This window comes from Gadus morhua, chromosome 6 (assembly GCF_902167405.1).
Source record: "Gadus morhua chromosome 6, gadMor3.0, whole genome shotgun sequence".
NCBI classification, from domain to species: domain Eukaryota; kingdom Metazoa; phylum Chordata; class Actinopteri; order Gadiformes; family Gadidae; genus Gadus; species Gadus morhua.
This window is the reverse complement of record NC_044053.1, coordinates 18,295,196-18,318,714: the sequence shown is the minus strand read 5'-3', so window position 1 is coordinate 18,318,714 and position 23,519 is coordinate 18,295,196. Positions and strand designations below refer to the sequence as shown.

General features: G+C 43.0%; 1 protein-coding gene across 5 annotated transcripts in view; it reads left to right on the top strand.

Annotated features, from left to right (window-relative positions):
- ksr2 (kinase suppressor of ras 2) overlaps positions 1-23,519 on the top strand; it is an 88,210-nt gene that overhangs the window by 5,494 nt on the left and 59,197 nt on the right. For all 5 annotated transcript variants that reach the window (XM_030359204.1, XM_030359207.1, XM_030359206.1 and 2 more), the window contains exons 3-5: positions 607-757; positions 10,577-10,612; positions 11,259-11,760. In XM_030359204.1, the coding sequence (XP_030215064.1) occupies positions 607-757; positions 10,577-10,612; positions 11,259-11,760 (689 nt within the window). The remainder of the gene's footprint in view (positions 1-606; positions 758-10,576; positions 10,613-11,258; positions 11,761-23,519) is intronic.

Sequence of the window (23,519 nt, the reverse complement as noted above, 5' to 3'; positions counted from 1 at the left end):
TTATAGCACTTATTATGCCCTTTATACTTCATACACTTCACTTACGAAAGACACTATGAAGACGCGTTAGTATTTTCTTTTGTGTATAAATAAAGCACCTTGTAAACTGAAAGTTAAAAAATGTAGATAAGGTACCACTCTATAAAGAAATAAATTATCGCACGTTATCTTAACAACATTCAACATGTGACACTCTTACAGTAATGGTAGAACCTTTAACTTGTCCACCCCAGTTCTGCTGATTTTTCCTTCCCTAAGTGCAGGAAGCAGAAAATCTGTAAATATAACTAATTTTATTGTATTTTGGTCAAATACTTTACAACGTTAATTGTTAAGATACAGTCTAAGTAGCTTTTTTCAACATGTTTAAACTGGACAATGTTAATTGTGGCTCATGATGATACGGATTGAAAACAAACAATCTGAAACGTGACACGCTTGGGAAAACTTGAATGCTTGTGTACCATGTGTGTTTCTGTTTGCATACACCTGTTTTACCTGTGTATATGTTTTATGTGTGTGTGTGTGTGTGTGTGTGTGTGTGTGTGTGTGTGTGTGTGTGTGTGTGTGTGTGTGTGTGTGTGTGTCTCTCCGGGGTTCTACCAGGAGATGAGTCCAGGTGAGGTGACCCTGGAAGGTCTGCTGGGGCTGTCTGAGGAAGAGGTGTGTGAGGCCCTGCAGAAGTTTGGTGCCAACGAAGAGGAGTGTGCTCGGCTCAACGCCTCCCTGTCCTGCCTGAGGAAGGCCCACCAGACAGGTGGGGGTGGCCTCCACTCAAACACACGCACACACATTAATGAATGCATGCACACGCACGCACACAAACACATACGCGCACACACACATGTTTTATTTTAGAATTACTTTACACATCTTCTGCTATCCGATATCGACACAAAGAAGTAGCTCAAGACCTTTGCGGGAAGTCTAAATGTTATTATTATTTGGTCTGTCGTCTTGCAAGCAACATCATTTTTATCCTACGGTTTTAAAAATATAAATCTGTATGTGCAGGTAGGGGTAAGACAGGTGAGGCCGAGGACAGAGGGGATGGAACCAAGAAATCTTCGGGTGGGAGTCAAACCACTTAGAAGCACCAGAATTATACTTCTGCAGGAGTCAGTACAATTCCTAAACATTATAATTGTTATATTATTATTATTGTAATATTAGTGTCTGAAAGTGTCCGCCTGGCAGTAGCACTGATAGAGCTAGCATTTCCGTACACACAGCAGCCATCTGTGGCTTGCCCCTATGCAGTTGCCAGCATTGTCCCCTAGTGGTCACTCTGAGTGGCTGCGGGCCTACGTTTTCTGATCAGTGTTCATTCAACTGTGTGTTGAGTCAACATACTGACTAAAACATTGTGAACATGCGTCTATTTCACTTTGGTGAGTAGTATACCACTGTTTAACTTAACGATGTGAAGTGAAATTATGACAGCAGAATGTGATGCAGAGTACTTGTTCAACTAGTGGGCGTAGCATTGCCCATAAGTGTGGGCGATATGTTAGTTAATTTAGTGTTAGTTCAATTAGCATCATGAATGTATCAGCATAAGAAAAATCTACCCAGGGTTGGTTGGTTCGGTTGGTTACGTCAGAATGTGACAAACGCGACAAGAACATTTAATGGAGTCTTTCCTTTCTCTTCTACTGAGATTAAATATATAATAAATAGGCCCCCATCAGTGAAGAAAATTTGTCATTATTTATTTATTATTTCATATCAAATTTAAAACTTCTGAATCACTGCCCCATGATTATTTTCTTTGGGTTATTTATATAAAAAATATACTATCTTAAAAAGGATAAGCATTTAAGAATCAGTCAGCAAAAATCACTGACTGACGAAATAATACTAGAAACAGGTGAGAAATAAATAGATAGTCTAGAGTGACATCTAGTGGAAGAAGATCAGAACTACACTGGAGCCAGGTCAATCCTAGTGACACTTATTTAACTAACAAAAAACAGTAATTATGCTTACCATCCATTAAACATGATCTAGGTGTGACCAGTCTTGCAATTTATATGTTGCTCTCACATGCAAATAACCTTTCATCCTTCCTGGCTGACAAAGTCCAGTTTCACCAGCAAACACAACTTTATTGCTTCAGTAGGACAGAGACAATATTTTCATGGTATAAACCGAGTTAAAATAATTTACAATATATTATTGATAAATAAAATAAGTAGGTCTACAATTAAGAATATTTCCATTTTGTGTATTTGTTAGTATTTATTTATTTTAACAAGGGTATGCATTTTAAGATAATATGTTCTGGTTTGACAAATGGGTTAGACAGGCAATACAAAAGCAATATTAACAAAATATAATACCTTGGTTGTACAATAAAATAAGATAAAATATACTTGGTAAATCCCAGAAGGGAAATTCAGGTAGCAGGATTAAATCCATCCCCCAACAAGACGATGTGTTATGACATTTAGAGCGTAATTTAGATTTGTCCCTCTGACAAAATGGATCCTTTAAGATTTGACTGCCTAGTGCAGACATAACACAACGCAAGAGCAGCTACAGCCTATCAGTGGTTTAATATAAACTTATAATAATAATAATAATAATAATAATATAACTTTAGTTAATAAGTTATCTGTTAACACATGTTTATGTCCTTCTTTATGAAGGTGATGTGAGCCAACATGGAAAACAAGCAGTTCTTGTTAGCAACATGGTATCATTAAAGACACACAATAAAAATACAATCAACTAATCACTGATCTGATACGTTTTTCTTCTTATTGATTATGGTTTTGACTTCAAGTACTAGTTACCATAACAGTATAATAATTTATACACTGATAATAGTATAGTTAATATAAACACCTGAATTGATATGTCTGAATTGCATTATATGAATGTATAACCAGAGCTGTAATAGGTATTAAATTGGCTTCTGGCATTCGAATAAGGATACATATTGCCCTCTATCGGAATTGCCTTGAAGTGCAGGCATACACGCCTCAGATACGTGTCTGGTCGTGATTCAGATTGCCTGATCAGACTGAAATGCATTTTGCTTTACTAATGTCTTGGAAGAAATGGATGCCAGAGTGAGCATTCGAGCTGGAGTCTTGAACCATGCAATGGTTCAATGGCAGAGAGATGTAGAATTGAGTAGCAGAGAAGTGAGCACCCATAGGGTGTTTCTTGGATACCTTTATATAACGCCATAGTTTGGCTGTGTCGAGCTCAGTCTGTCCAGCGGTTGACTTAGATGTCCGTGTCCAAGAGAGGGTAAAGCTATTGGGACAGTAGAATTTAATATACACTGATTATTATACTGCCGTTATAAACGCGTTCTCTCTAGAGCAGGGGTCAGAAACCTTTTTAACATGCAGTGCCTGTTTCTCGTTAATGAGTGTGCCTTAAGCAACAATCTATTAAAAATTAAGCTGAATTATGACACAGCGACCAATAACATTTCCAGAAGACCTGGAATTGTACTATTTCCATATAGTCCTATATTTCCATAAATGTTGATGCATGACAACAATCATGCATCAACATTTTAAATGTTTTTTTGGTTGTTATATTTGCAACATGGGCTTACAAATTCAAATTATATATGTCCCATCTTAAAACACCATTTTCAGAAACTCATTCAAAAATATATTTGCACTGTGAGAAATGTAAAAAATTAGAATATATGAGAATGTTGGAACCATCCACATCAATATCTTTAAGACATGTAGGCTTACAGCTTTGCAAACCCATGTGAAGGCGATGCAAATATGCCACTTGCAACAATATTTTAAATATATAACTATACAACCTATGTTGATATTGCTCACAACATAGGTTTAAAAACTATTAATTGATCCCATTTTAGAACACTGCTTTCTGTAACTAATTTAAACATATTTGCACTGGGAGGAAATGCCCAAAAACAGAATAAAGTGCAATAATTATGCTGCCGCATTGTGCTGTGAAATTTCTTAATAATAATAATAAAATAAAAATAAAAGATGTTTATTTTTTTTATTTTTTTTCAAGTGCTGATTATGCTGCCCCGTGCCAGTGGTGGCACACGTGCCAAGGGTTGCCGACCCCTGCTCTAGAGCCACTTGTCTGTTCTGGCCTACTCTAGAAAAATGGTGGTGGCCGATTACAGTGCCTGCTCCCTAATCTAAAGGGCTCTTTCAATGACTCTTATTTTCAGTAGATTATACTCTTTCTTCAGAATATTATGATCCAACTCTGCCAAGTATGTTTCGCTAAATTTCACAAAATCCTACAAACTATACATTTAATTATGGTTGTTTTATGGTATAATTTCCTTAATATATATCATTGCTTATTTAATGAGAAACCTAGTCAAATGTTTGTGCATATTTAAATAACATCACACTTTTCGGTGTATAACCTATATGTTACAAATCAATAATTACATTTCCTTTTCTCTCCTCTTTGTTATAAGTCCCTTATTTATTTAAATAATACGAGCCCAGTAGACAAACAGAAAAGGGAGTAATATATATATATATATATATATATATATATATATATAGGAAATATATATATATAACAGAGCCGCAAGGTGGCGCTGGAAACCATGAATTGCGTTTCGTCCATGTATCTTTATAATGGTGTAGCTAACAGTTCAACCACATGGGGGCAGTAAGGTATCACGGTCTAGCAGCACGTTCTTGTAAACACTGTTAATAAACTCAGAGAAATCAGCCCGTCACACACTAATGAAGCTAAATGTACTACCGTTATACCCCACACCTTTCCAACAAGATTTATTTATTTTAAAACGGATGATAAATTGCGATTACCAGAAAAATGGACACACATTTAACATTGTTAGAGTCTAATCAACTGTTCTCCACAAAAACCCATCAAGGTTTAACATCTCCGTTCTAAAATCACCCAGACCACCCTGTCGCTTGCGCTGCTGAGCTTTCTGGGGTATTGTGTGTGTGTGGTTGTGCTTGTGTGTGTGTGTGTGTGTGTGTGTGTGCCTGCCTGCCTGCGTGAGTGTATGTGTGTGTGTGTGTGTGTGAGTGTGTATGTGAGGTCGTGTGTGTTTGTGTGCCTGCCTGCCTGTAAGTGTGCATGCGTGCATGTGAGTGTGTGTTTTGGTGTGTGTTTGTATGTGTGTGTGTGCGCGTGTGTGTGGGCTCCTGCCTGTCTTTCTGTCTCATTGATTTGATTGGAGGGTAGGAGGCGGACAAAGAGACAGACAGCTATCCCCCTGAGGAGTCCGTCCGGCGGTCTTATCCGCCCATGACTCAGTCCAGCTGGGTCTGCTGTGATGCATGCTGGGAACTGGGAAATAGCTGTCGCCTCTGCCGGGGGGAAGTACTCCTGACCAGATTAGTGAGCCTCAGGGTCCCTGGACAACACTGCTGTCTCCCCCCTCATCGGGGAGGACTTGGACATCGGTGTGTGTATCCTGTCCCCGATCCTTCTCTCTCGCGCTCTCTCTCTCTCTGTCTCACTCTCTCTTGCACTCTCTCTCTCTCTCTCTCTCTCTCTCTCTCTCTCTCTCTCTCTCTCTCTCTCTCTCTCTCTCTCTCTCTCTCCCTCTCTCTCTCTCTCTCTCTCTCTCTCTCTCTCTCTCTCTCTCTCTCTCTCTCTCTCTCTCCCTCTCTCTCCCTCCACCTGTCTCTCTGGCGTCTGGCCCCCCCCAGAGGAGCCACTAATGGTCTCTCTATAGAGGGACCTGGCAGGGAGTTGTGTGGCTGCACCGCGGGAACGCCTCACAGGGCGGTCGAGAGGCACTCGCAGCCAGGAGAACAGAGGCCGGCGCTCTACCCAGAGCACAGATCCACAGCACTTTGGCTTTCAAAGTACAAGCGCACAGCCACCTGGCACTGCATGGGGTCTAGGCTGTGTTCTAGCGCGCGTATGCATGTTATCGGCAGGAGTCCTTGTTGTTTCTCGACTGTCTTTTGGTGGGGGGGGGCTATACTGTGGTGTTTCCCAGTATAGCAGCGAGAAACATCACGTCGGCTGCTGCTCATCAAGGGGTTACACAGCTCAGCAGGGGGGGGGGGGCTCTCTCTCCTACCAGGCTCTGTCTTCGTACGCCCACGCCCCCCACCAGGAGCGGGGAGGTTCTCTCCTTGTCCCCGGATCTATTAATGAGTTATCATATTCCATCTCTTCTCCCTCTATCTCTCTCTCTCTCTCTCTCTCTCTCTAGAGGTAAAGGTCTTCCGTGGTCTACGTGCAGCGGTGGAGTTAGCCAGCGTGACAGGAAACACATGAGCTATTACTGATTTATGTTAAGAAGCGTCTGCTGTGAGTAACACGAGTTGGGATGGAGCAGCCTGTACAAGGGGACGAGGGAATATGTGAATGAGGGGGGATTCACGCAATTAATATGCAGAATGAGAAGGGGGACATTTGTAATGCCCCTTGCCAAAAAAGTAGGGTTTCATTTTGGACAGGAGTGAAAACCCAGCCAAATGCTGCTGATAAACTGCTGGCTTTTAGGATTTCAATCCACGAGTTGCTGCTGCTGCCGAGAATGAGTCATAGCATCTAGAGGCTGCTGATCGAGGCCCTTCACGCTGCAATGTAGACACACCATGCTCTCTCTCTCGGCCTCTCTCCTCTCTCTCTCTTTCTCTGCCACTGTCTCTCTCAGTGTCTCTCTGTCTCTACACCCTCTCTATCTCCCTGTCTCTCTCGCTGTCTCCGTCTCTCTCTCTCTCTCTCTCTCTCTCTCTCTCTCTCTCTCTCTCTCTCTCTCTCTCTCTCTCTCTGTCTTTATCTCTCTGTCTTTATCACTCTCTCTCTCTCTCTCTCTCTCTCTCTCTCTCTCTCTCTCTCTCTCTCTCTCTCTCTCTCTCTCTCTCTCTCTCTGTCTTTATCTCTCTCTTTGGGGAGTGTGCATGCCTGCTCACACAAATTGGATCACACAGACGATCTGCTGAAATCCAACCCCTGGTGTGGATTGAGCAGATTGTGTTGATCTTTGCTATAGTGTCTTTCAGGGACGACACTCTTAACGCACCCCCACATCCACAGACGTACCCCCCCCCCCCCCCCAACACACACATACATACACTTCTGTTTGAGAGTTAAAGGACCGTCCCTGAATGACTTGCATTCGTGGCTAATTGGCTTCAAATGCCATCGGCAAGGAAGAGAGAAAAGCATAGAGAGAGAGCGAGAGAGAGATAGAGGGGGGGGGGGGGGGGGGCTGGGGAGGACATGAAAGAAGAGAGAGGCAGAAAAAAGGCCAGTGGGAGAGTGACAAAGGGAAGGAGAAGGTGAGGAGAGAGGATGGGCAAGTGAAGGGAGAGCTGGTGGGTTAAAAGGGCAAAGAAAGACCAAAACAGTTGCGAGGAGATGAAAAAGAGAAGAGAAGACGAAACCCAGGCTTGAGAGAGCGAGAGAAAAACGTAAAGAGCAGGCTCCACAGAGGAAGGAAAGACGCAGAGGCGAAGCGCTGAGCGAGCCCCACGCAGACCTCTTTAAAACCTTGGGTGGGCCTGATCGGTCTGTTCGGCTAATTAGCTCAATGTAAACTTTGAGTCCTACTGCTTACGCGGCAACATCGCAGCACAGCCCCCGCAACACCTCAGGGAGTTGACTTTGAACATAAGAACATATTTGTGTGTATTGAGCACAGCCCCTTTCATGCCCTTTCACCAAATCCTGTTTACGTTGGCGGTAAACCTAACAAAGGACCCAACAAGACGGCACCACAGGGGGGCATTTCCATCGCCATTGATCCTCCGAGAGGACCTGGGACGGAAAAGTGGAGAAGCGTTTGCAATCGAGCCCTGCAGAAGAGCGTCACTCGTGAGGCTGCAGTGTGGTTCTGTTCAGCTTGAAGTGGCCTCGTGGGGGCAGGGATGCAGGGGCTCCGCGTGGACATGGACGTGGTGTTCAGCGTGCCCCACCTCTGCTCCTGTTGAACCCAGCTATACAGAGGAACAGGGGGGCCGCTGCGCAGGCCAATGGTTCCCATCCTCTGACCGACTGAGGCAGACCGTCTCGATTGTGAGCATGGCCTTCTGCCGACCACAAGGTACACACACGGTGGAATAGACTAATGGACGGGCGCAGTGAGCGTACTCCGTAACGCTTATAGCTCCTCTGCTAACAGGATGTCGATGTTTTTTTCAATAATTAGAAGCAACATATTTACCAAACAAGGTTACGGGGTGTGTCATGATGTTTATTTTTTCTATATAAATAATGAGCGGGTAAAACAAGGCTGGGCTACTACTATATCATCAATGCATGAAATTAAGAAAGAAATTGAAGCAGAAATGAATGTAGTGGCCCAGTTTTCAGACAGCTAGCAATTATTGAAAGTATACAGCGTAACAGCACACATTATTAGTCATGTAGCCTGTGACTCACAGCTACTCATCAAAAAGGCTAGCGTGATCATATGTTCATATTTTTTAATGAAACGTAAACATGATGCTAAGCACTCATTCAGATCGTTGAAGTGATAGTGAGCTATTATGTGTGTGATTTTCATACCCTGGAAACCCCCTGATGAGGGGGAAGGACAAAGAATTGTAAGAAACAGGATGTGTGGATCGATACGATTACTGTTGTATGGATTTCTGCAGTTTGCAAGTAGCATATAATGCTAACGTCGTCCAATCCTTTGTTTACTTGCTATGTTTAGTGTTGGTTTGGCGATTGCTAACCACCTCAGAAACAGGTTCTTAGTACCAAGCTGACCCAACTTAAGAGATTGTTTGAGAAACACAAAGGAATAACAACAACAAAACATAAATTCATTCTCCATCTCATATCCGTAGGCAATGTGTTGTTTAGCTCTCCCTTGCATGAATCCACGGGAGGAAAAAACATTCGAAACCATTTTTTTTTTTTTTTGCTATTTTCATAAAGCTGTCGCTAAGAAACAGGCATTCGATAAATTCATCACGTTTGCTTATAACGTCTGATTTAAAACCAGCTCTCCAGCTTGATGACTTGTCCAAACAGTTGAGAATAAGCAGTCATTGGGTGCATTCACTTTGTTCTCTTCTGGAGAAAGGCTGTTCTGTCCACCATCCCTCACGTGCGACCATTTCCATGGGGCGTGTAATTATTTATGTTTAGTGATTTTCCTCTTTTCATTTTTTAAACCGTTGCAGTTGGAAATGAAGAGTCTGACAGAGCTACCCTGTTCTGGGAGTCTGGCCATCTGTTGCTCTCTCTCTTTCTGTGCGTCTCCTGATATTTAGTTGCCCATTGCTGATCATTTTGGGGGAGATTTATGTGCAGTCATGCCAATCTGTTATTTATTTATTCATGCTAATTTCTGAGTGGCTTGTTAGAGCTGTCATTCCTGCTGATGAAGGACCCCTAATTTAGCCTCCTCCTCATCCTCCTCTTTGTCCGCCTCCGCGTCTCCCTGCTCTCCATCCCTCTCTTCCTCACATCCTCTTTTTCCTCCTCCTCTTCCTCACATTCCTCCTCACCATCCTCTTTTTCCTCCTCCTCCTACTTCTTTCCATCCTCCGTCTCCTCTATCTTCTCCTCTTCCTCATCATCATGTTCCTCCTCCATCATTATCGTCCGTCCCATCCTCTTCCTCCTCTCATCCTCTTCCTTCTCCGCTTTCTCTAGTCCATCGTCTTCCTCCTCATCCTCTTCCTTTTCCTAATCCTTGACCTTCTCTCCATCCTTTACCACATTTGTAGAAGAGACCTCTTGCTTTTCCTCCTCAATTTTCAGTCAATCTTGAAGGGGGTTTCAGGAGGTCCCAATTCACTGAAGTTGACTTGACTCTGATAGGGCCCTTGGGGTAATACTGAACGACTGAGGATTCATGCACAAACAATGCAATTAAATAACAGAGCAAAGCCGGGGTCAAGGTTGCCTCTAGTACCATAGAACAAATACAAGTTAGGCTGGGGACAATCAAAGCACACAAAATTAAAACTCACATTCGAAACGGGGGTCTCTACACATTTATATGAATCCTTGCTTTTATTTTTTATTTTTAACATGTTTATTTTCATGTATTCAAAATGAAGATACTAGCAAAACTATTGGTCTAGTCATCCGTGGTCTGGTTCAAACGTTTTAGCCAACCTTACACTGTGAGAATCAGAGAATCAGAATACATTTTTGTGACTTTCCTCTCTGTTGTCGATAGCAGACCTCTTCCTCCTGCTCCGCCTCGTTCCCGTGGTTATTCTAGACTGTGTGAAGTCGAAAGTATGAAGTGGTTCGGTGGGAAGCTGTTTGGGGTTTGCATTCCCATGGCTCCAGCAGACGGCTCCTCTATATGCTGGAGACGCACAATAGAAAAACCTTGGATTGAAATGCGTCGCTGCTGGAGGACATTTGCTGTTCAGGGACGTCCGCTCTGCGGTCAATGGACATTCGGAAATGGTTTCCAAGTGTTTGCAGTTGATTTAGTCGGTATGAGATACGTTTGTCTCTCCAGAAGCACCTGGGTCAATTCCACTGTATTTGATTTCTTGTTTGCTGAGGGATCATCGGCTATGTGCAGCGATGATGTCTTTCAGAGGAAACAACGGGTGCAGTTGTGTGCATTCTGGGTCTTTTCCATCAGATCAATAAACCCAACCCCTTTTGTGTCTTCTCTCCACAGAACAACTTGAAGAGGATGCAATGCATAGTAATGGAGGTAAATCACTGTTATACAAGCCCCATTTTCTGAACAAGTCTCTCCCATCTCTTTCTACCCCCCATCCTTCTTCTTTGCGTCTCCATGGCAACCCAGCATTGTTTAAATGTTGGCGGAGTACATCACAATTAAGATTACGATCAATGCATCTACCTCCCTGTGTGTGTGTTTTGACATATATCTTTTATTCATTATTTATGCTCATGCTATGACAAAACATCGCTTCATGAAGCAGCAGGATCATAACTTTGCGGTTGACAACACTAACCTTGGTAATGGCGTGCGGGGCTTCGTCGCTTGCAGTGAATTGCTATTTTTAGTTTGATTGAATATAACAATATTAAAACGGAAATCAACTAACTGGAAATGAGTCATGTTGTCAAGAATTGGATCCCGTAGGTCGATCCCCATGCCATTAATACATAACTTCAGGACCCCATTATTACATTTAACCTCATGCAGGACCATGCCATTACGTTTAAACTCATGCAGGGGGAAATCATTACAATAAACCTCATGTGGTGTCATGGAAATAGTTTAAAGTAGAACGATTAGTATTATCTGTAGTGACGAGGTGCTGGCCAGTGAGCATGCTGGATTTGATCAACGCGTGCCGATGTGTCTGGTTCTGGTTCTTCCGTTCCAGGCAGCCAGGCCAAGCAGGACTGGTCCATCCAGTGGCCCACCTCCGAGTCGGGCAAGGAGAACTCCCCGGTGTGCCAGCCGGAGCTGAGCCAGTGGATCCGCTTCCAGCTGTCCCAGAGCCCCAAGGTGCAGTCCAAGTACAACCAGCACGTGTGCCAGAGCCCCCAGGGCCCGGGGCCGTCTCTGTACTCGGACCGGCTGACGGTGGACAGCCCCGTCCTGGGCCTCTTCCCGTCCCTGGACTGCGGCAACCGCTCCTTGCCCCCGTCGCCCCGCCAGAGGCACTTTTGTCACACGCCTCCCCGGACTCCCCTGGTGGTCAACACCATGACCCCGCCCGGCACGCCCCCCGTGCGGCGCCGCAACAAGGTGAAGGCTCCCGGGACGCCCCCTCCACCCAGCCGCAAGCTCATCCACCTGCTGCCCGGCTTCACCGCGCTGCACCGCAGCAAGTCCCACGAGTTCCAGCTGGGAAACCGCCTGGAAGACACCCAGACGCCAAAGTGAGTCCTCTGGTTCTCGTTTTAGTGTGTGTGTGTGTTTGTGTGTGTGTGTGTGTGTGTGTGTGTGTGTGTGTGGTTAAGTCTCTGCTCTCTGAAGCTAGCAGGCCACTCATTCGATTGTTGTTGTTGTTGTATGTGATCGCTGGACAAATGGACTGTGGTTAGGGCTGGGGTAACATTACGGTATTGACGTCGGCTATTAAAGTCGGCGCTACATCACAAATACAAACTGCTGTCTGCTTCCAGCGCACCGTTTAAAAAAACGCAGCGCGGTCCGCTCTGCACAGGGCCACAGAGCTTCTTCTTCAGTCAATACTTCGTTAACATCAACAAGTCCGGAGTTAGATTAAAGGCCCAGCGTTTCCTGCTGTTGTCTGCCCGGTACATAAAGTTCATGCTGCTGCTGGGGCCACAATCACGTTATCTCCTCCAGAGGATATCAGCACCCATCAAAGCAGGCCCGTGGACATGTTTCTGGAAATAGTGCTGGGGGGTTGGAGGGGGGGTTCTGACCGTCCGTGGCCCGTGTCTGGTGTTATGTTGATCCGATTTAACTGCGGACAGGGCCCACTGTCGACGGGGTAATCAGGAACCAGAACCCCCCTCAGGATAGCAGCTCTCCTGCTGATAATGCCATTAGAGGACGATAGTGAGCTATCGCTGCTCTGCTGGCCAAGCTAATATCTGTGTTCCTATACGACGACAACATCTGAGCTCTATTAGTTGTGTGTGAGAGCATGCGTGTCCATGAATGCTAAGGCGTGTGTGAGGGAGAGTTTGTCTGCCTTGTAAGGAGTGAGTGTGTGTGTGTGTGTGTGTGTGTGTGTGTGTGTGTGTGTGTGTGTGTGTGTGTGTGTGTGTGTGTGTGTGCATGGTAAACATTGTGTTTGTGTGTCTGATTGTATGGTAATTTGTGTTAGTGTACGTGTGTGTGTGTGTGTGTGTGTGTGTGTGTGTGTGTGTGTGTGTGTGCTTGTGTGTGTGTGTGTGTGTGTGTGTGTGTGTGTGTGTGCGTGCGTGCGTGTGTGTGTGTGTGTGTGTGTGTGTGTGTGTGTGTGTGTGTGTGTGTGTGTGTGTGTGTGTTTACGTGGTGAGGAGTGTGTGCGTTTGTTTGCCTGCATGGTAAGGAGTGGATCACAGTTAAAGTTAATAGCTGTAAACGGGATTAGAGGATTGATTACCGCTCCCTGAGCGCTGATAGAGCCCAGGCTCAGAGCTGATCCAGTCTAATCAATGGCCGGTGGATGGGAGGATGCCGGGAAATGTTGCTGTCCACGTAGACTCCCGGACTGGCCTTCTGGCTTCTCTCTGGTCCCCCAACACCCCCGGCCGTACATCACATGACAGGGTGGGATGGCTGCAGGATGCAGAAGGGACCCAATTCTCTTCTGGTATGTGTCTCAACAGGAGATGTATGAATATATAGAAACAGCTATCACAATAACAATGCAAATTGGGTGATGGTGTTATTTCTTTCATAGCGAGCAAAGCCTATGAATTTCAAAGCATTAAAAGTGAGTTATTTGAGTGTGAATTGTTATAGGTCTCCAGTGCTGGTAGAATCTCTTCCTGTCTCACAGCTGTTCCATTTAGACTTTCTGTTTGGTTGTTTATGAGGTTCTTTTTTCATGAAATCAACACGAAACAAATCCCAATATCAATAACAACCCCAGATATAATAATATAACGGAATATATGTCACGGAACAAAATTCCCAAAAACATTGTGTGTGGGTTTCACGGGTAGCTGCTGCCATACATATTATACCCCTGTTTTATTTTTTCTAGTTTCCAGTCCCTGCATTTTAATGAGCTGGCATCGGGCCTTAACAGCTCGTTTTCTGCCCCTTAATTGCCTAGCGGTGTGGCCGCGATGCATAACCAGGCATTACCCCCCTGACCTCAAGAGTCATTCCCCCTAACGAGATGTGACAGTCGACCGCAGTCTCACCACGCAGCACAGACTGGGAGACACTGAAGAGAGCTGAGCAGAGAAGAAGATCCTAGAGGTCTGAGGTCAGGCTCCTCTGCTGCTCATGAAGAAGATTTTTTCATTTTGGGAGTTCATTAATAAAATGACTGGGATGCTTCCGTCGAGGGGACATCAAAGTATTTTCAGTTTACTCGTGACGTCATGTCTCAAAATAAAGTGTTGTGTTTCTGCCAAAATGATTCAAGAAAAGGGTGCTGGCCAGACTGCCGGGAGAACCACGACAAACAAACAAACACTGTTTACAGCTTGCCCGCCTCCAGCCTTGACATTCGTGTTCATGGGCGACAGCCATATCATACCTGGTTAAATGCATAATTTAAATCATTAAGTAATTCACATCGGTGGGTGACCACCAGTGTAAATGAATTGCTATCCATTCCATAGGGGTACAATACCAAGGACAAATCTCGCTATGCATGCCATGTCCTCTTTGTTTATCTCAGTAGCTCGCTAGATAGAGTACGTGCGTGGGAATGTTCAGTTCTGAATTGCGTGCAAACGGCAGTGGAGCCACTTCGTGTACCTTTGAGTGCTTGCTTTGTTTGACCTTTTGGTTTCAGAAGCTACGGTACAACTTTGACGCGTGAACAGATGCTAAATAAACTCTGAAGATGTACCCCGGTGACGGCTCGGGTCTCCGTATAATACCTATAAATATAGTGACTCTACTGTGACTCTAGACAGCGTAGTGCAACCAATCAGCAGCCAGTTGAGACGCATCCCAAGTGACGCACACAGCTTTCTACTATGCCTGTGACATTTTTAGGTGCAAGACATTTACGCTGTTAGGAAACCGAAATTAAATTATTGATTCAGTTGAGTGTAGTGCAGCATTTCTGTCTGTACTACTGGTATTGTAGAAAACTGGAGAGAGGGAGAAAGAGAGAGAGAGAGAGAGAGAGAGAGAGAGAGAGAGAGAGAGAGAGAGAGAGAGAGAGAGAGAGAGAGAGAGAGAGAGAGAGAATATTGCTCATATTCCAACTTCCTAAAGAAAAAAAAAAAGGGCAGCATTGGGAAGCTCCGGTCATGAACGGGCCGAAGTGAAGCAGGTAAACGTCAGACTTGCAGAGTTTGTGATGAATTTAAAGCAGCCATCTCAAGCTTTCAGTTGCTATGGGTAAAACCTGACGTTTCTCCTAACTTATGTCTAATGACAGGATAAATAGAAGTAACCCGGAAGGAAGGAGGAAGGACATACATTTGAAAGTTTAATTAGTTTAAAATGATTCTTCCTCCACTCAAAAATTGCTTTCTCGCAATTATCGCACTAAAACGATCCCCATGTTTTGTAAAGTCAGTCCGTCTCTGAGTCATCTGGCATTGAATGGTAATTGTTCATTGTTCACCTTGTACAGATGATTATATTACAGGCCAATATAATCGAGGATTATGAATATACCAACTCTTATGTCTCCTTGTTTAAACCCCCTGAAACCATCCACCGGCTTCCGAGGGAGTCGTAATTGAGCAGAAAACTCAAACACCAAACTTTGATATTTTTCATAACAGATGCAAAGAAAAGGTCAGCAAGTTAAAAGTTTACGCCGAGATATCCGTAAATATGCGTTTGCCGTTCCTACCCAGATGCAGTTTAATTGCAGATTTATCATCCAAATAGTCGCCAAATTGTCACTAGCTTTGAACAAGAGACTACGTTTTCCAATGTAACACATTGGAAAACTTAGAAAATTTGTTAAAGTGTTGGTGGCTGGAAGTGGAAGCGGCTCACTGAATAGCAAATGCTCACCTAGGGAACTCTCCTTCTGGACTTACAAAGATACATTTAGATTCAAACAACTCCTCTGAAGACAACGCCAGTTTACAGATAACTCAGTGTATCCCTTTAAGTGAACGATACCACCCTGCAATGCAGTGCATTTGTTTTAGTGCAAGTAAAAAAATCGCTAGTCACAGTTCAGGCATGTTCGTATTTTTGGGTTAATTCAGTTCAGAACATCTTTTGCGGCGTAGTTACATTGCCCAGTGAAACTTGCTTGTCACTAACCCGGCAGGGTTCAAGACTAACATTTTCTACAAACATTTTCATTCGCACCCTAACAAATGTGCTTCCACCCCTTTCCACCCCTTTGTAGCAAAACTGCCATATCCTTTGTCACATACCACCCATCTCAAGACTCACTCACTTTAAATAAATTGTAAAATATTTTATCGCATAGGGGGTCCTTTCCTTCTCTACTGCCAGCACCTCCACACGAACCAATTCTTCACGCTCCTCCTCCTATATCCAAAAGCTCTACCTACTAATATTAACAAGGTGATAAAGTTATATACTCCAGTTACGATTTTCTTTCATCTTCAACATCTACAACAGTGCATTTCTTTGCATGCTCATGAATGGCACTAGTGCTGTGGTTTTTAGTTAGTATGATCATTTTAAGTACCCCCCAGTGCGTCTTCATTGGTACTTAAGTGGGCCGTGGTTCCATTGTCGCATAGCAGCTCCATTACCACTCATTATTTTAAACACAGAACAAGACCTTCAACTTACGCTGCCTGATGTGGCACTCTGTGGCTCGTCTAATGTGCGATCTGCTTTACACTGAAGCTCTGCTGTTCCCAGATCAGACTTGGAGCGAGGGGTGGATCCGAAAGCCTCCGACTTCCTCCACAAAGCACTTACACAATGTTGCAGTTTTGCTTTTTGAGGCGTTGCTTTAATAAAACATGTGTTTTAACCAATTAGACCATTGCCGAAATTAAATGTCAGCCCTATTTTAAAATCGTACATGGTGCTGCAGCGCCGCTATTACATTGTTTGGGGAAAACTCTACATCATAGGTATAGATATTCTTTAAAGCCACATATGTCATCCCCTGCTTTACCAGAAACAACTTTACCAACGGTACCAAACTGGAAACCCTGACTCAAAAACAGTGATATGCACCAAAACGTGAATTTGGTGAACCCTTCTACCCCCTAGTTTTCAAGGCATAATGAATATGATCCATAATGAATAGCTGCCTTCAGCTGGGACGTCAGCGTTGATTGAATACGCAATTGTCAGCCAACGTGGGCGAGAGAGGATTATCGTTGGCCTGGATTGGTTTCAAGCAGATATCCATAACTATTGATGAGTTTGATGAGTTGAGTATTGATGAGTTTTAACACTCAATACGACCAATAAAAAAGCCCTTTATGAGTCATCCAATATCAAAGGTAACTCCTGTTAAATTGTGGTTCACATTGTTTACATTGGTGAGCAAATAATATACGTCTGTCACAGACGTGCCGTGACAACCATTGTGATGTGATGGGATTTATTTTTCTGCATGTAGCTTCCTCTGGAATTCTTTTTGTGAAGGAGAAGAAGAATGAGTGTCTGCCTTCAAACATTCCGGATGAATTCACAATGTTATTGAATGCAAATGCATTACAGCTTCCCCATTGGCTTCTGTAAGATCATTCCACAAAACATTTCTGAAACATTGCCAAATAAACCCTACCATAAGTTAAATATGTTGTTGTCTCATGTTCAAGACCTATCTGTGTCCCTTTCATCGCCCATATTCATTCTCATGGCCCTTTGGATAGGGGGTTGGGAGACATAGGGCCCAACACATTGGTCTGGGTGAAAAGGAAAAGTGAGTTTTCAACTGTCAAAGTCTCTCTCCAGGAGATAATTCACTGGAATGTTATGCTTTCATTTTGCTTAAGCCACCCGCTCCGACAGCACGCCTGAGACCGTAATAACCCACCTTATGAGTATTTACCAGCCCTTTATTCAGGAAGATCTATTCTTTCTTATTTCATCAGAATGTTTGGTAATAAATACCGAAGGGCTGGAGGGGTCGTCATGGAAGACGACATGATTCACCGGATTCTCTCCCTCTCTCTGATTCGCCCTCTCTGTCTGTCTCTCCCTCTATCTCTCTCTCTCCCTCTCTGTCTCTCTCTCTCTCTCTCTCTCTCTCTCTCTCTCTCTCTCTCTCTCTCTCTCTCTCTCTCTCTCTCTCTCTCTCTCCCTCCCTCTCTCTCTCTCCCTCCTCTCTCTCTCTCTCCCTCTCTCTCTCTCTCTCTCTCTCTCTCTCTCTCTCTCTCTCTCTCTCATTGTGTCTTTCTCAAATATTGAGCAAGTGAGAATGTGCATCCCATGACCAATATCAGTGTTTGTTGTTTTCTGTTTGTTGTTAGGCTGGCTGTGTGCACATCACATACCCCTAGCCAGCACAATTTTTCCCGTCATCCATACAGAAATCATCTCTTCCAGAAAATACATCATTTTTTTTTTATTATTGGATTTCGAAAGTCGTGCGTTGAACGGTGGGTGTGTGGGGGCGTAGTGACGCAGATGGAGCTGGGTGGATTGATAGAGATCAAGTGCTGAAGAGCCCTAAGGGCAGTGTGGAGACAGAAGATGGAGGGTGGGGGGGGTGGGGGGCCCCACTCGTGTCTGAATGAGGTGCCAGCGCTGGGGTGCACACTGGCTCTCCTGCCCATGTGTGAGAGGATCATTCTATCTATTTTCATTCCTGAAGAGGGCCATTGAAATTGTGTGTGTGTATAAATTACGTAAAAGTCCTTACTAATGAAATATAGGACCAGTTTATGATATCTTAAATTCTGAAAAATCTGAATTATAATTACGATATAAATGTATTGGCTTGTAACGCCTTATCTAACTTAGAAGAACGATGCTGTGTGTTTCCTGTAAATATTCTGTTGCAGCCGATAACCCCGGGAAACTGATTACACGCATAGGTCCCTCCCAGTGACCTTTGACCCTAATGGTTTATTAGAATGTTAGCCTCTTCCAATTGGGCTCAATAAGTTAGATGAGAACACTGAAATGTATGTATGATTGTGTGTGAGTGAGTAAGTGAATGGGTGAATGAATTTTCATTCAATTGGTTTGTGTGTTTGTGTGTGTGTGTGTGTGTGTGTGTGTGTGTGTGTGTGTGTGTGTGTGTGTGTGTGTGTGTGTGTCTGTATGTACATGATTGTGTGTGTGAGAGTGTGTCTGTGTACATGTGTTTGTGTGCGGTGTATGAACATGTGTTTGTGTGTGTGTTTGTGTGTATGTACATGTGTTTGTGTGCGTGCGTTTGTGCGTGCGTGTGTGCGTGTGCATGCGTGCGTTTGTGTGTGTGCATGTGTCCTAATCCTCTGTCGGCATCGCAAACAAAATCAAATCACTATCTGCCATCACCCCAAAGACTTCTGTGTCAAACTGATCCTCTCTCCTCAGAATAAGCGCTCTGTGTTGACACGCTACACACCCCTTTTGGAAGTAGGAGGGGTAGAGGAGTGCTGGGGTAGTTGCCGACACATGGCTTGTTGATCATCTACAATGCTGGGGAAAAGCAGACATGTTGCTTTAGCGTAATTCAAATCTCAAATCTCCTAAATGATGCCTTTTAAAGCTTATAGGACATCATGTTGACTTTTGGGACGTAAAATCTGATTAGGCCTAGCACAAACCAAAGCACAGTGCATATCTTTCCCTCCCTGAATAAGTTGGCAGAGTTCATTGCATCAGAATAGCGCTTCCAATATCCCAAAGCAAATAGTTGGTTTCAACATTCTGCAATTTTTTTTAAGAAATAGCCAGAGAGAAATCCCACAGGTGCTATTGTCGGGGACGGATCGCCATTGAAGGTCAATGCATTGCTAGCTGTTTTGTTCAAATTGATTAAATTACCAACACGTTATTATTAGGTAGTAGGGCTTTTTTGGCTTTGTTTAGCCATTGAACTAGCTGCTTACTCTTTTTATTATTAAAACTCTTCTTACTCCCCCCTCACCAGTGACACAGTGGTTTAATGTGATGGTCAATCCCAATCCTAATTATGTGATTGGCACATCCCTCGTGCTTGTGTTTGTGTGTGTTTGTGTTTGCCATTGGATGGTTGTGTGAGTCTGCATGTGTGTGTGTCAGTGGATGTTAATGTATGTGTGTGTGTGTGTGTGTGTGTGTGTGTGTGTGTGTGTGTGTGTGTGTGTGTGTGTGTGTGTGTGTGTGTGTGTGTGTGTGTGTGTTTACACACACATCCATGTTGATCAAGGTTCGAGCCCATGCCATTAATGTCAGGTCAACTGAGATGGGGGAGAGGGGGGATCCTCCACATCATGTTACCTACTTATTGCTCCTCCACAGCATGTTACTTACCCTCCACCCCTCCGACCCCCCAGCCATTCCTCCACAATCCCAAATGAGTAGCCGCCAGGCACCCTCGAAATTGGAGTCATGATTATGAATTTATATGAGTGTTTAGGAGGAGTGGATGGTCCGCAATGAATATCAGAGGGACCGAGGATTTAGCGTTTATTCTCAACCATCCAATGGCTTTTGTTTGTGTGTGTATGTGTGTGTGTTTGTGTGTGTGCGTGTGTGGGTGGTAGAGGATAAGTAATGGCAGATGATTACAAGGTATTTCATTCAATGGGTGACCACTGATCTCAGACGTTACTCTCTCAGTGTTTTTTTTTCTCTCTGAATATAAGGGAAAGGGGCAGTGTGACGAGTGTAGGTTCCTGACCCTTCATCAAACATTTACCATCCTACTGAACCAAATTAAGTGGAGCAAATACATTTTCAGGGACTGTTAATTGGTAGGATGCAATTCAACTTTTTTTGTCTGAAATGGCTTGTCTGAAATGGAGCGCAGAGCAGCTCAATTTGCGACATCACAAAAAATAACTCAGATGACAAGGTCTCCCAACAGACATTTAATCTCAGATTACACTCAACATTTAATGAGTGGCTTGACTGGTGCGAAAAAGGGGGCTGCAGCCGAACAGTTTGAGCACCTGGGATTCGATTTGACGATAATTCAACAAAGTGAACTTGACGAAATTTCTATCCGTCAAGGAATGCTTCGATTTATTAACTTTTGACAGAGACCAGAAGGTGCTATCAGCTTCAGATGTTGAACAAACTAGTACGTGTGGTAAGGCAAGAGGAGAAAGGTCTGTTGTACACCAGCTCTAACCTTTTATCAAAGTACATTTAAACACCTCACTATCACAAAAGCTGTTCTATGAATCATAGTTGGCACAAAGTTCACAAACAAGGAAGCTCAAGAAAGACTATTAAAAAGGATGATTAATTGTTCATGATTGTATGACCCAAAAGCCTTTGTAAAGAAAAATTATTTGTAAAGAAAACCTAGACATGCTCAGACGGAATGAAGAATAACTCCCACAATTCATAACAGAAAACCTTTAAAAAAGCGCTTTCAAAGGGTAAAAACGCACATTGCCTTACTTCCATCACTGAGAGTGTCAGTGATACATGTGAACAAGCATAAAAAATATAGTATAAAGCATTGAACAAAACACTAATTCCAGTTATTAAATTAAACTCTATTTCTTCTGTTGTGACAGATTGCTGCCAGTCAGCTCGCAAGGCAGTCATCAGTTTCATTTGTCACTCTCAGGGTTGAATGAGCCTATTTTCCTCTGTTGCTCATGTGAAGCGAGCCATGGATGATATTATCGGCCCTAGCTATATTGTGCGTGACCCCTTCATTCTTTAAGGTTCACAATCATCCGCCACCGCGTTTTACGCCTCCAAACCGCCACTTAACCTACACAGCTGTGGGCCAAATGACTTTCCAAGCAATATTGTTTCAATATTTCTGTTTATCCTTCTGTTGTCTGAGTGATGGTTTCATTTTGACTGATATCGAAAATACATTGTGATAATCAAATAATAACGTAGGCTGCCCAGATGCGCTCCCAGCACTGTGTGTGTCTCTGCGCTAGAACCATAGCAAATGCAGATGAAAGTACAATGGAAATCTTTAAGTTCTACTTCTTTGTTGAAATGTGTCTCAATATAACATTGCAAATTATTTGGTTTATTTGGCCAAAAATGACAGTGATTTGAAACTAGCTGTTTAATCTTATATTCCTCAGCTATATATGTTGTTGTGGTCTAAATTTTAATCAGATTACCGATAGGGATAAAGACGTATTTAGATGTCTTCCTATTTTCGTGTGATAACTACTGATGGTTACGTTCTGCTGTCTTTTAAATATGCCAATCCTTACCTCGGGACGTACTTGTGTTTGAAACACAAGAAAGTATTTTAAGAATAAAAGTGAATCAGCGCCTGGCTGGGGATTGCTGATACTACTACGCTTCTTTCATTCACATGGGGCCAAGATCACACACAAAAACACACATACACACACCCACCAGGGATGGAAATTAACTTTTTGCCCACCAGCCACTGTGGCAGGTAGATTTAAAAATCTACCAGCCACTCATCTTTTTTACCAGCCACTTTTTATACGCTATATATATTTTTTATATATGCGTACATTTTAAACAATATAATAGTAACAATAGATAAGAAAAGTGTTTTTCATACGCATCTTTTTTTCCATCAGAAGTGATTTTTACTGTAAGTGGGTTCTACCAAGGAACTGAGTTGAAAACGTTTCACTCTTACCACATATGATAAACAATACACAGGTATCTGCCATGTTAAGTCATGTTTATTTCAAAGGTGTTACAATGACAAGTTTGGGGATAATTAATCTATACAAAGTATTTTCAATAAAAAACAAATTGACATATTAACAATAAAACAACATGCATGGCTACACCAAGTCAATTTGTTTTTTATATTTACATGTGACTGCATACAAATGTGTCCACAGACATGGTAACTAACATATGATAGTAAGCATTATTGGCCCTTAACACTAATATTCGGAAAAAACACTGCCTCAAAAGGCTATTGGCTTAAGCAATACAAGTAGATGCATATACTTGAACTTTATACCCTGAACTTTTAAACGTTGCAAGCGTGCTAAAACATAATTATATATTTATGTGGCATTCAGTCCAATGCTGAAAATATATCTGTGGCATTCAGTAGGCCAATGCTGTGGTAAAGTGTGTAAAGTATGACCAAGTGTTTTTTCTGTTCACTAGTCTTTATCAATCCCCTGTAGGAGAAATGTGTTAATGTTTGTCCCTATAAAACAATAATGGTAAAAAAATAAGGAATCTCCCACTTCCGAATTCCAAGAAAGAGAGCCAAACTAATTTACACAATAGCATTCATGCAAATCTAGCATTAAAGGTTCTTTCCAGTCACGCTGAAAGTAGCTCGCTAGTAGTAGCGCTTTCATTTGCAGTGTCAGAGAATTCTGAGAAATGTGAATGCTGGCTAAATTCTCAGAATTCTCAGAGTCTTATTTTTGCACGCTACGACTAGTGAACTACTTTAAATATTCTGACTTCATTATCAGAATGCTGAATTTTATCTACCAATTCAGACTTTATTAGCCTATTGAATTTCCGAATTAAAATTCTTGTGATGAATAATCTACATTTGTACAGTCGATGTGCAGCACTTTAATTCCCGTCAACTTTTTTTTCTAACACTAGCACTTCCACAACTATGCCCATGTTCCTGACTGTTATATACAAAACCATTTAAAGCGCATCTATTTTTCGGCTGGGTAATGATAGTCGCCCTAAATGCAGATTTAACGTGGGCTCTGAATCTGAATGAATGCCGCTGCTGAACTTTGTGAATAAATAAATGGAACTGAACTCTAAAGAAGACACGTGGTTTTGATTAACCGGTGAAGTCAATCTGAAAGAGGAACATTGCTGCCATCAGGGGAAATGAATGTAGCCTAGGCCTACTATAAGTAGCTTTCAATTCCTTGTTTTTTTGTTGAACATATCAATTTGGTATGACAATAGAAACGGAATATTTCGTCATGTGGAAAACCGCTCTAGATTCCCCCACCCCCACACAGATTTCTTCAACTGCAAAATGTTT